Raw genomic sequence first — 14044 nt, forward strand, 5'->3', positions numbered from 1 at the left:
GCAGAACTTTACCAGCACTCCCGTGGAAACTTTTTCTCATGAGCTTGCTACGCTCAAGATTTGGATTGCCACCGCCGGTATACTCCAAGTGGCCTTCTGACAGAATGACTTAATATTTGCTATAAGTGGGGTTATGATAAAGAACATAAAATCTGAAATAGAAGAAGCACCTTTTGTGGCCATTGTTGTTGATGAAACAAGTGACTGCTCTAATCAGAGTCAATTGTCCACTGTTTTAAGATACGTCGACAGTACTGCCAATGTTCAAGAACGGTTTATAGGATTCACAATTGTCAGTTCGGGCAAAACTGCTGCTGCTTTGTTTCAGCATGTGGAAGGTGTTATAGCAGAATACAATGTCGGCAATAAGTTAATTGCACAGACATACGATGGTGCTTCAGTTATGGCGGGAAATATTAATGGCTTAAAAACAAAAGTTCAAGAAAAGTATCCTCAAGCACTATTTGTCCATTGTTACAGCCATGTTCTCAATTTAATTTTGCAACAAACTACTTTATCCATTCCAGAATGCCGCATTTTTTTCAAAACACTGTCGGGTTTAGATGCATTTTTCTAATCATCTCCTAAAAGATCAGAAAACTCAAGGAATTTATGAACAAGAAACTCCCAAAAGTAGCACCAACTAGATGCAATTTTACATCTCGGATTGTAAATACAGTAAAGGAATACAGAGAACATCTGACTGCTTTCTTTGAAAATATCGTTTGTAATAACTCTGAAGAAAACTGGGATGATGTAATTGTGCAGGCTCAAGGATATTTGTATTTTTTCACACAGTTTCAGAATATATTTCTTCTTGAAGTCTATGCTAGAGTGTTCGCACATACAGATGTGCTCTACAATATTCTTCAGACAAAAAGTCTAGACATAGCATACTGCTTGCAAGAGGTATCAAAGTTAAAAAATACTATATCCGAGTTCAGACGTAGTGGGTTTCCGTCCATATGGAGTAATATGGAAAATGAAAATTCTTCAGCCATTACAATGGAACCACCATTAAAGCGAAGAAAAGGAGATGATGAATTGAAATACAGGCAGCTGTACTACAGCATACTAGATCGTATGCACATGGAAATTACTGACAGATTTTCTGATTATGGAAAGCTTCAGTTCACACATCTTCTAGATTCTCAAAAATTTTCTGCTTATAGAGAAAACTTCCCGAACGAGGCACTAAACAAATTATTTCAGTCCTATAACAGTCACTTTGATCAAGTACGTTTGAAAAATGAATTAAGTGTAATATATTCAGCAGAAGTCTTTGATTTTTCGAACAAACCTATCCATGAAATATTATCTGCCATATATGAAAACCAGCTGAACCAAGTTATTCCTGAAGTCCTTAAATTGGCAACATTAATTGTGACAATACCAGCTACGTCAGCATCGGTAGAAAGAACATTTTCTGCGTTGAAGAGAATAAAATCCTACTGTAGATCAACTCATACACAAGAACGTTTATCCGGCTTGGCACTGATGACCATTGAAAAGTCATTTCTACAGAAACTTCGCAAGCGGCCCAACTGTAATTTCAATGACGAAGTCATCAAAGTATTTTCGTCCCAATCAAGACGTCTGGAATTAACATATAAATAGGTAAGGAATTTTATTATAGGGTTTTTTTAATATATTTTGTGTAATAATAGGGTCAGTGGTCGCCCAGACCCTTAAACCAGTATACGCCACTGATCTGAATCTCCAGATGATGACGAAATGAAGTTATATGAACACATTTTGTTAATGAAAAGAAAACGTAGGCCTAAAATTAAAGCCAGAAATAACTTGAAATCACATTGTATCTCACAAAGATAAGGTCGAGTTTCGGTCACTGATTTCGATTTGGGTGATACGTTTAGGCGTTATTTCAGGTTGAATAGACCTTAGTTTTTTGCCATTCATGATATGATAGAGGATTCTTTGCTATATTCTCATTAAAATTATATAAACTGTTTAAGACATAGGCCTATAGATACAATTTCAAATGTGATAATTAATACTATTAAATCTCATCAAAATAAAATATAGCCCTACTATTTCCAGATCATCTGATATTTGCCTCCAGATTTCTTCTTTAAGTTTCGTATTTTTGTAGTTTTCACCCCGTGTATCATATAAATAAAGTTTGATAAGTTTCTTACTGCAATTATCAGCCATCTTTCCTCATTGTTAATAAAAACAATACAATTCACCGCCATATATGATATTGCTTCATATTTTTCTACATTCAATCGTCACAAAGAGTATAAATGCCACACATCTTTGATAAATATGTAAAAAATATTCGCTGGGCTACAGATCCCAGCGAGAAACTCACTCGAGGTTTTCGCCTCGAACGAGACACTCTTCCAGTGTGTGGACGTCCGTTTGAATCCATATTATCAAGCTTTGATTTTTCTCGTAACACATTTCTCGCTAGCGAGATCTCTTCAAGTGTGTAACGGGCCTTATCAAAGCGACTGTGGGCGGATGGTTGAGTGATTGGTTGAAAAGATGACTATTTGTGAGTAAGAGAGAACGAATTATTGAAGACAGTGAAGCTAGGGAAATTACGTAAAAAGAGAGCCAAAAGAAGAAAAGTACAGTCCGCATTTCACGAGAAGATCCGAGCAAGGAATGCGAGTTTTTCCCCCACTCTTATAACCTATCCCCGACACGGTACCGGCCGGCCATTGACTGAGCCTTGTTTGTACCAGCAGGCCAATGACATCACTCCCATCCACCTGCTCCTTCAAGAACGCGGAGTTACTGGATTACTCTCTCCTCTTACCCCGCAAGGACCATACCCCCCTCGCAGGGATCCTCTCGTGAAATTTGGACAAATGAAAGCGAAAAGGTAATATGGTACAGAAGAAGATAATGATGATGAATGCGAAATTACCCTATTGAACATACATTATGAAAAAGAATAGAGAGTTTAAAGAAAGAGAAAGAAGAGAGGATAATTGTGAACAAAAGTGACGAAGCGGGACTAGAGGAGAAAGAGAGATAGAATGTTTCTAAATTCTCAAATGGATATGATCACAGATAGTATGTGCTGAATAATAAAAAATTAATTATACATCAACATGAAGAAACAGAAAATTAGGAATGAACTGGTATAGACCTAGGGTTCTAGGAAACGACCGACCAACCTTAGCGCCGAGGATATCTGTTTTCTGCATCCCAGTCTATAGCAACTAGCTGCCACACAGATGTCAGACGGAAACTCAATTTTGAACTCGAACGTGTCCGGCAAATTAACTCGAGTGGGCGAAGGGCACAAAGCGGCTTAGCGACATCGGGCGAACTAATGCAGCGTGAATCGCAGATAGAGCAAGACGCGGCCCGCACGCCGTGATAATAAGACCAGCGCTCATCACATCTGGCGTTTATTTCTTCAGTTATTATCTTGTCTTGAATGTCGCACCAGCACTTTAGCACCTTTGTCGTTCCACGATTGAAATTCCACGCCCAAGATTCGATTCAAAATCCCGTGTCCAATTGGAATGTGATTCTAAATAAGATTTGACGCTTGTTTTCCAGGGTAATTCCTTTTCCCTGTCATATTCCCAATTTTAGGTCCGAAGTGTCGGCTATCCATGCCGGAAACACGATTTCAAATCTCGGGGAGTCATGTGGAATTTGTAGTGAATAAAATAAATATGACATGAGGTAGGTTTTCTCGCTGTACTACCGACTTTTTGTAGCATCATATTTGTTTCATTTTATATTTCGTTCAACGGAAATTAAAACAAAAGAAAATGACATTATTATAAGTATTCTGAAATGCAATATAAAAATGTAAGAACTTATTTAATTTGAAACCACGTAACAGTTCATTACGCAATTTGGATATAATGTCACCATTCAATATGTTGTACAATCTTTGATAGTGAAATGTAGTAGTTTATTTCAAAACTGCATTATTTTCTTTCCAGGGTGAAGAACAGTGGAGCTCTGCACAGAACCTTCAATGTAGAGCCTTTGTACCTTCAACACGAAAATTCCGGTACGATCAAATTTATAGTAAGACATAAGGTATTGTTATCTCAGTGAGGGGAAGGGTGATTGGGTTGTCTACTCTACTGTATTAGTCTATAGGCCTACAGACGGAGAATCAAACGTTTCACAGGATTGTTGCTCCGCTATTTCTTATTTTCGACAATGGGTTACTTAACGAAAACTGTTAACGTCATCGCCTTCTACCACATATTAAATTCACGCTACGTCATTCCTTAACATTCTGTATAATGCACATACAAAAGCTATTAAGGAGAACTTAATAAAACGCGTATTTGATCACAGATGCTAATTACTTTCTTTTCTGAAACCAACTGGAAATTTAATGGCCACTTTCCTTTTCCTTCTAGGTCTAGCAATTGATTATATGGCAAGTATAAGCAGATTAAGCAGTTAAACATTTTTATAATAGTACTAAATTATTGTGGAAATGGTTAAAATCTACCAGTGAGTGTAAATACGATTAGCCTATCAATTAAGAAAAAGCTTCCAGTAATTGAGCTCCTTGCGACATTTGGGTGGATACACTATTGATAGAGAAGTCAGCTCAACTTCATCAATAATAAGATGTGCCATTGCCTTGTAATTGTTCATTAACGACAGTTCGATTTCTTGAATTAGAAAACTAAGTTATGTAGCATGTATTTTAGTATTCTTAATTGAACTACCGGAAAGAGGCAACTTTGGCTATCTTCGGGAGCTCACCCACACGCTGGCCACAGAAACAGCGCAGTATCGATGTTTCCACAAATGAGCTGTTAAATCAAAATTGAGTAATGCGGTTTAAAGTAAAAATTCTGTAAAATACAGCCCAAAGTAGCAATTAATTATGTCCTTCGTGCTATCCACTGACTACTAATAGTTTAAATAAATTGAATATTAATTGCTACTTTGCGCTGTATTTCACAGAATGTTTACTTTAACCCTCATTACCCATTTTTGACTTACACCACTTCTGCTCTGAACGGGTCAAATCATAAACTTACTTACTTGCTTTTAAGGAACCCGGATGTTCATTCCCGCCCTCACATAAGCCCGCCATTGGTCCCTATCCTGAGCAAGATTAATCCAGTCTCTACCATCATATCCCACCTCCTTCAAATCCATTTTAATGTATTTTTTTTCGTAACAAGCTGTTTTTTTACGGTGATGGGTTGTTTGCCCTTCGCCCAACCCCCAAGCTGGAGGACCACCCCTTATCGGCTGTCCACGACTGCTTATTCAATATATTCGCAGCTACCATCCATATCTGGAAGCCGTCTCCTCTATCCGCAACCTGAGGACGCGTCATGCCGTGGTAATAGGGACCCACAATACATGGCAAATCATAAACTATTAATTAAAATATTATTAGATATAAGTAGTTAAAATATCTATCACTTACCCAACATTAATGAAGGAGATTTGAAAGCTGCCTTCATATCTTGGTTTTTCACTCTGACTCACATGAGCCTTGACCTTGGCCAAGACTTCCACGTATGCTATGCAGTCGCTCGTGCTAGATAACATTCTTGTCGCTTTCCGGTCGGGACGTAATTTGCTCATCCTGTATAAAACAAAGAGAAGATTGTAGAGAAGACATGCTATCACATGATATATATTTCCCTTAACATATTCGGTCCTGCTGACCCTTCACATTTCTGTACTTGGATCAGCAGCAGGGGTGTAATCGTGCCAGGGTGCCGCCCTGGTACCTTTTCCGCAAACTGGGAGCACCCTGCTTCTTTATTTTTACTATTGTCTTGCTTGCATCCTACTTTATATTTTACAAATATGGATTAATAGTAATAATAGCAGCAGCATTACTAACGGTAGTAGTAGTAGTAGTAGTAGTAGTAGTAGTAGTAGTAGTAGTAGTAAAAAAAGGTAAAGGTAAAGGTATCCCCGTAACATGCCATGAAGGCACTTGGGGGGCATGGAGGTAGAGCCCCATGCTTTCCACGACCTCGGCACTAGAATGAGGTGGTGTGGTCGGCACCACGCTCTGACCGCCTTTTACCCCCGGGAAAAACCCGGTAATCAATTTTATAGGAGGCTGAGTGAACCTCGGGGCCGTTCTGAAAGTTTGGCAACGAGAAAAAATCCTGTCACCACCTGGGATCGAACCCCGGACCTTCCAGTCCGTAGCCAGTTGCTCTTAGTAGTAGTAGTAGTAGTAGTAGTAGTAGTAGTAGTAGTAGTAAAACAGTATTTAGTCCTACCTACACACTTAAGCTTGGGCTATATAGTTACAATACTCCACTTTTCCTACACCCTCTTCCTCAAACAACTTTCCTCAGTCGGCCGTAATTCTGTGAACTTTTTCCGGTCAGTTTGTTTTCTTTGGTGTATTGAAGTGTCTGTCACTGTGATTCCCATTATAATAAGTGTCAAACGGATAGCTCTTATTCTGATGATATATCATTCAGTATACACTCTTATTTAAATCGCCTTGAAAATATGATTATTCATTGTAAGATTTCACAAACCGGGAAAGCCTATATATTTTTTTAAAGTATTAAGTAGAGCCCGGTACTATAAATGTATTTGACATATTACTAATATATGATGGGATAATACTGTACTTTTGCCTATGGATGATGTAATTCAATAAGAAAATGATAATAGATACTGTAATCAAAATTGGTGCATTCTACGAGTATATGTTGCGTACATGCAAGAGACAATGATTTTTGATACAGTGTATATTATATCTAGAGCACACTGTTGATCTTTTAACACAGTGCATGTAGTCAAGATATACTATTGGTCTTTAACAGGATGCATATATCTACAATATATACTGTGATCTTAAACACGGAGCGAGTATCCGAGATACAGTGCTGATCTTTGACACGGTGCGAACAGCGTATAGGGAATTATAATGATGGACACTGCACGTTAGTGCCTTTGATGGGGTAGTATCTGATTTCAGTGACCTTCAAACCAGCTCTATCTGCATCAGCGAGAGGTTCTGCTTTTTCCCCTAGAGTTGGCGCTGATATCGCACCAGCAGTCGACAGCAGAAATACTTTTCAGCAAACTTACCAGCGAATCAGGATTGCTGTTTCATTGTTCGGAGTGCTCCATTACATTGACCTCTAGCGTTTGAAGGTGGAATTATACGCTAACGGAGCCCATGCACATAGAAAAAAAAGACCAGAGAAATTCGCTCAGCGTCCATTCTTTATAATTATTCCTATTTGCTGGTACGAACATCCACACCCATGCCGAACTGTCGGTCTAAACAGGGTGCACTGAACTTGCTGCAAGAATTTGATTTCAGCTAGTATAAAACATCTGCCATAAGGTATTACTTTCGGTCGGAATATAAAGTTTTAGACCATTTAGGCTATAATACAAATGTATCCGTATTGCCTTCTGTACAATCCCTCAACAGTCATAAAACCTACTCAATTATATTTTCCACTTAATCTATTTCCTTCTGCTCTGTGATTTCAAAATTGTCAAACGCATTCTTTTTACCTGCTCTATCCTATTTCACGGGTTTCTTGTTCCGTTTGCTACAGTTTAAACTAAAATTTAAACCACTTTACTATAACTAATTCTTGTTTTGTTGGCTAGCATTGGCAGATTCCGCTCAGTAAACGGTTTAGAGCTCTGAAACTGTGGTTCGTCATCAGGAACTTCGGGATCAAAGGATTGCAGAAACATATTCGAGAGGTAAGACCAGTGAGAGATTTGTTACTTTCTCTGTCCTTTATCTCTCTCTCTTTACTCAGTATCGAAGAGCTGTATTTAAAATTCTTAAGGGATATTACAGTACAAATATTATTATATTATTAAATACGGAAAATAAGCATAAATTACATGATTCAATCCCGAACATCAGAAACATATATAACTATTAAAAATATACATATCGATGGCTAAAAAGTGATACCTAGTATCTACAAAAATAGTCATTTAATTTAACAACATCACTATTTAGATTAACTACATTATTATGTTCGCAAAATTGCACAGTTAACTATTATTTTGTTCTTGAATAGAAAATCTTGCAAAGCAGAAACATATACATAAAACGTTTGTCTATTTTGAGAATAAATAATTTTTAAAACATTTTTTTTTATTCACCAGCGAAGTTACAGATATATGAGACATCACTTCTTAGTTATTGATATTGGTAATGGAAATTACGAGAAAAGGGCTGAACGGATTTTAATGAATGACCCTTATTTTTGAAACTTGGTATCCAAGGATATGCGGGAAAATAGTAGTTTGCAATGAAATGCCAGTTTTCCTACATACATACTGTAATTTTCTTAGTTTCCAAAATCCATCCATCGCCAGTTTTGAGAACTAATGGCTTTTCAGAATAAGACAAAAAACACACTACAATAAACAAATCACACAAGGCTATCACCTACAGGATTGCTGACATATTTAGAGCTCAAATTCTCTGACATCATAATGCCAATATATCTTTATTTGTGTAATTTTTTGAGAACGTCTCTATAATGGTTATTAAAAACTTCAAACTTACTAAAAAGAATTTACAGGTCTGATTCTCTTTGTGTAATTATCTGAGTACAGCTATGTATTGGATATTAAAAATTACAAAACTTAAGAAAGATTTGATGACATTATCACCAACAAAAATTAAATATTGTTATAGCTTATGCCTTGATGTGAATATTTGTCACTAATGATTTACATTAATGCTATATAGATGATATGAAAGTGAAATCTTTTGAGGTTAGATATGTAGACGTAGAGAATATCTTAAATTAGATCTTCATTTCTACCCAAACTTACTTAGTAACGGCTATACAATATATTTTATATATGATACTGAAAACTACAAACCTTACGTAAGATAACAGTATTATTGTTAAAAATGAAATATTTTTACAGTTATTAATGAAGTTGTGTGAGTCTTTTTCAGATATTTAATGGCGGTGCGATGGAGATACTTATATGTGTGATTCTCTAATTTTCCTAGGTAGTAGTGCAGTACTATGGAAGGGGCATTAATTTAAGAGAGTAATTTAGTCAAGCTTTCTATTTTGGCTGCGTCTTTAAACTACATAAAATTAATTTTATTACACTTAATTGAGTAATTAAGTTACTTTCAATGTTACATCTTCCGCAAAGTGTTTTTCATTATTATAAAAGCAAATAACTCTCAAAGTGGCTGGCATTCTTTTTGTAAATTAAATCTGAAAAAAATTGATTTGAACTTCTAACAAACTTATTTTACATTTGCTGCACAAGCCACTAATATGTATTTTAATTTTAAATGTCACTCAAAATGTAGTAACTGCCATGAATACTTAATTAATATTTATTTTGTATTATGCAGAAATTCATAACAGATATGTGAAGCCTGACAAATTATATTTTTACAACATTAAGCTTTCAGTAATATGAAATATTAGAATTATACTTATTGTAATTTACATATTTATGCCTAAACATCCTTAGCCAAGAAAACATAATGGAGTGAGAAATTTATGTTCCTGGCTGGGATTAGCGATAGGCTATACGAGCGACGAACAGAATAGACAGATTGTTCCTCAACCCCACCAACATATCGCAATATGAGTAAGATTACTCATTCGAGTAATGACAATAGACTAAAAATATCAGCTCATATGATACAGTATGTTCCAAGTATTTGTCGTCCTGTTGCACGCAGAGGTTCAGTTGGGTGACTCATTTCACAAACGTTCAAAGATGCATGTCATGGCTGTGCGATATTTTGTTTTTAAAATGAGGAAGTGACGTGATCTTTTGCTCATAAAGGCGGGGCTTTAAGTAACCCTAAAGGTAAAAATTCAGCAGTGTGAGGTTATACACAGACAAATTTAAAAAAATACATATATATTATATTAAAAGAACGAAATTTAAACATGCAGCGAGAGATCCAAGTACATGAGTTGTAATGAAAGTGTCATGTAAAGAGAATGTCCACAGAAAGGTTTGCAGACATAGTGTCTGAAATTCTGTTGCCTTTTGCTAGCAATTAGAGCGGTCATAAATTGTTTCTGTATTAACTTATAAAATCCACACATTGTGTAAGGAGAATAAAGTACGATGATATATTAGATATGGATTTTCCTATACAGAATCGGCCTGGTTGGCGCAGTTGGTATAGCGTTGGCCTTCTATGACAGAGGTTGCGGGTTCGATTCTGAGCCAGGTCTATGGCATTTAAGTGTGCTTAAATGCGACAGGCTCATGTCAGTAGATTTACTGGCATGTAAAAGAACTTCTGCGGGACAAAATTCCGGCAAACCGGCGACGCTGATATAACCTCGGCAGTTGCGAGCGTCGTTAAATAAAACGTAACATTTAACATTCCTATACAGTGACAAGGACTGTCCAACACCGCAGTGTGCTGTTTGTGGTGACATTTTTCCTTACAGCAGTCTGAAACCTTCTCTACTTAAACGCCATTGTCATTCACTTTCAATTACAGAAAATTTGTAAATCTTTGTCATTAATTAGTTATAAGGAATCCCCAGTGTTAGCTAATATAGCTATATGCCTAATAGCCTTATTACCTTCATCTTCCACATATTTGAGCGCGAGGTATTTTTCTTCATATACCTCTGTTAAAAATAAATCCAGAAATAGACTTTGTGCTGAAAATGATCTGAGATTTTCTTCAACTTCTTTGGTTTCCGACTTCAGAGCTCTGTGCCATCGAACGTAAGCGCGTCCTTTTTATTAAATTTCAAATGAAGAAGTGAGTAACTACTTAATGAAAACGTTTAGGTTAAGAGATAATTTTAAAATATTGAAACTATCTTGCAATTTAAGCTCGCATGAAATTCTGTCACTACACAGAATATTTCAATAATATAAATAAAGTAATTCTCAGTGTATGATTAAATCATAATGTGTGATCTCTAATAATGTGACTTTAAAGATACGAAAATGTGATAGCGTATTATTAGCTTAGTTATTTAATTTCAGTTTTAGTATTTTAAATGTAAAATACATGTATAATTATTTGAACTTATGTAGTTTCGGTATGTTAAGCGTTGTTGCGATATTTTTGGAAGGGAATCCTATTTACTGTAACTACAAAACTTTCAGTTAATTTAAGGTTTTTAAATATTATTTATATTAATAAGGGGTAGGCCTACACCCAATTCAGATCTTTGTGAAAGTGGTTCGCAAGTCGAAAGTTTTGTAACCATTGCCGCAGTGTAATGCATATAGTAAACAGCAAAATATTTGGCATGCTCTCAGGGAGTGCGCCTGGCGCAGAAGTTCGAGGCGCTGGTGCTGGCGGACCCGCGCTTCGAGATACCAGCGCCGCGCCACTTGGGCATGGTGGTGTTCCGGCTGTGCGGAGAGAACCACCTTACCGAACGCCTGCTCAAGCGGCTCAACGCGCGCGGCAACCTGCACTGCGTGCCCGCCGCGCTCAAGGGCCGTTACGTGATCCGCTTCACCGTCACCTCGCAGCGTACCACGGGCGACGACATCACGCGCGACTGGGCCGAGATCCGCTCCGTGGCCAGCGAGGTGCTGGGCGAGGAGGAAGCTCCCGTCGTGGCGGCCCGTGCCAGGGTCCCGCTTGCAGGTACCACCAACTCATCGCTTGTTCCTGTTGTATCCTCAACCATATTCAGCTCTGAAACGGTGACATCCACTCAGAAACTTATATTCGTCTTTCTACTTTTTGGAGTAGAATGGGGTGTATGGGTTAGTATGAAGTTGGTTGTCAAGCTGTGAAATTGTCTCTCATGCCTACCCTGCGCTCCCCGTTATGTGGTAACTATTAGGTTAAGTCCATTTTTGACATTTTCTTCTTCAAAATATTGTAGAGCTCCTTCAGTGAAGCAGCGAATCTCGGAGTGAGACAAATGGCCAATAGGCTTGGAGGTCACATATTCAGTTTTTATGAGCCCCGAACTCCCTTGCGAGGACGCGTTTTCACGTTTCCCTCACTCCCATTTACATCTCTTTCATTCGTTCATTAGTATTATATTATACTATTGTTATTTTGTAATTGTTAATTATTGCTCTTTTATTATTTATTTCATTTCATTAATGATAAACGCGTGAAACAAAATAAATCTTACAATTTCAAATTATATGTCACATTTAGGGAACTATGTTTTCTGTCACAGCATTACAAAACTCCAACCTCACTTAACTTCCTTTTGACCGCCTTCTGCTAGGAAAAGAGGACCACCCTCACCCATAACCGTCTCTTCCTGCCGGTATACTTGTATCAGTCTGTAGCTGTTCCATACCATGATTGTCATGAGATCTTAAAAGTCCTCGGTTTCGAAATCGAGACTGGCTGATAATTTTTTCATCATCTTCTTCCTCCAAACATTCATTAGTCAACCAAGTGGTCTGTTAGATTTCACATCAGTCCATCTCTTCGCCAGGCCACAAACAGATCTTTTTTCATGAGGTAGTACATACTGCAGGATTTGTTAGGAATGTGCCCTTTCTCCATTCTTCTAACACGTATTTTCTAATTTCGCCTTTGATTTATACAGGCTGATTCAGGAAGATTAGTAAATATTTTAGGGGTGGTAGTATGGACCATTCTGCGTAAAATAGTTAGTACAACTATGCGTCCAATTTTCATAGCGCATGGAGATATAGATGTTCGCATCTTAAGTATAACAAGTGGAAGTGGAAAGAAGGAAAACAAATTAATGGCTTGATAACATGTATTGCTTAGTTACATGATATCAATACATTTCAACAGATCAAAGTAATGGTTCAATAATTCCACCATTTGTTTCATTGCATTTTTCCGCTCTGTGCCTAAGTGTTGCTCTTCTGAGATAGTTTTGTCTTCGTTTATGAGGTAGCACTATCAATAATGCCAGTGACTAATTCATCCCTTGAATTTACTTTGTTTTTGTACACTTCGCCTTTCATCTACCTTCACAGAAAAAAATTAACAGCGGTAAGGTCTGGAGACTTTCGTGGCCAATGTACGTGACCACCGTGGCCGGTCCATCGTTCGGGGAATGTGCGATTTAAGTGATGTGTCACCCGATGACTAAAATGTAAAGGGCCTCCATCATGCTGGAAGAACATGCTCATTTTTGTAGGCAGAGGAACCTCCTGCAATAACATTGGAAGGTCGTTTTACAGAAAGGTTACGTAGGTACTCCCTGTAAAACGATTCACTAACACAGAAGGCACTACATTTAAATATTTAGGAAGTAAAATATCTTATCAGAGAATGGATGTAGAGGATAAACTTTACAAATATCAATAGGCTATGCATGTGAAACTATAAGATGTTTAGGAAACAAAGCACGTAAAAAAACTCAATTAAAATTTTATGAATCAGTAACTCTTCCGCAACTTCTATATGGAACAGAGACATGGACTCTGACACAAGGGGATTAAAAAAACGCCTGGAACCTTCGGAAATGAAATTTTTGAGATCGGTGCTTGATGTAAAACTGACGAAATATATAAGAAGTGAAGATATTAGACAACAACTCCACATACAAAATAGTACATTATGCAACGAGCCTATAATGATAGTAATTAAGAAGCGAGTATGGATGTTTATGAAACGAGCGCAAGCGAGTTTCATAATTTTCATACGAGCTTCTTAATTACCATTATAGGCGAGTTTCATACGACTTTTTATGCTCGACCATATTTCTAACTTGAAATTATTCAGATTTTATTTTATTTGTATCTGACAAGATCGGAAGTGACCTTGTTCTAGGTCGTGAATTGTGAGATGTGCGCAGACGCGAAAGTATTGATTTTTTCCGAGGAACAATAATGTCATTGACCTTGATGTAATCCCGTTAAACTTGACATAACCTTGATTATTGAATTCGACATTGAAAAACGAGATGACAAATTGAATTTATTTGAATATTATTTACAATTAACGCTAATTATTATAATAACAGAACATAACCTTCTGCGACAGTATTGGATTTCCAGCCTCCGTGACTTTTCGCTAATTCTCTTTCGATTGCATATCCGAGAATAATCGATACTTGCGGTTTTATAACGGTACAAAGCTGACTTGTCATTGGCTGAACACCTGTAAGCTGAGTTGTCATTG

General features: G+C 37.2%; 1 protein-coding gene across 2 annotated transcripts in view; it reads left to right on the top strand.

Annotated features, from left to right (window-relative positions):
- Positions 1–14044, top strand: part of Hdc (histidine decarboxylase) — a 148120-nt gene that overhangs the window by 113360 nt on the left and 20716 nt on the right. For both annotated transcript variants that reach the window (XM_069847916.1, XM_069847915.1), the window contains exons 10-13: positions 3939–4009; positions 4371–4390; positions 7585–7683; positions 11224–11560. In XM_069847916.1, the coding sequence (XP_069704017.1) occupies positions 3939–4009; positions 4371–4390; positions 7585–7683; positions 11224–11560 (527 nt within the window). The remainder of the gene's footprint in view (positions 1–3938; positions 4010–4370; positions 4391–7584; positions 7684–11223; positions 11561–14044) is intronic.

Source organism: Periplaneta americana, chromosome 15, assembly GCF_040183065.1.
Source record: "Periplaneta americana isolate PAMFEO1 chromosome 15, P.americana_PAMFEO1_priV1, whole genome shotgun sequence".
NCBI lineage: Eukaryota > Metazoa > Arthropoda > Insecta > Blattodea > Blattidae > Periplaneta > Periplaneta americana.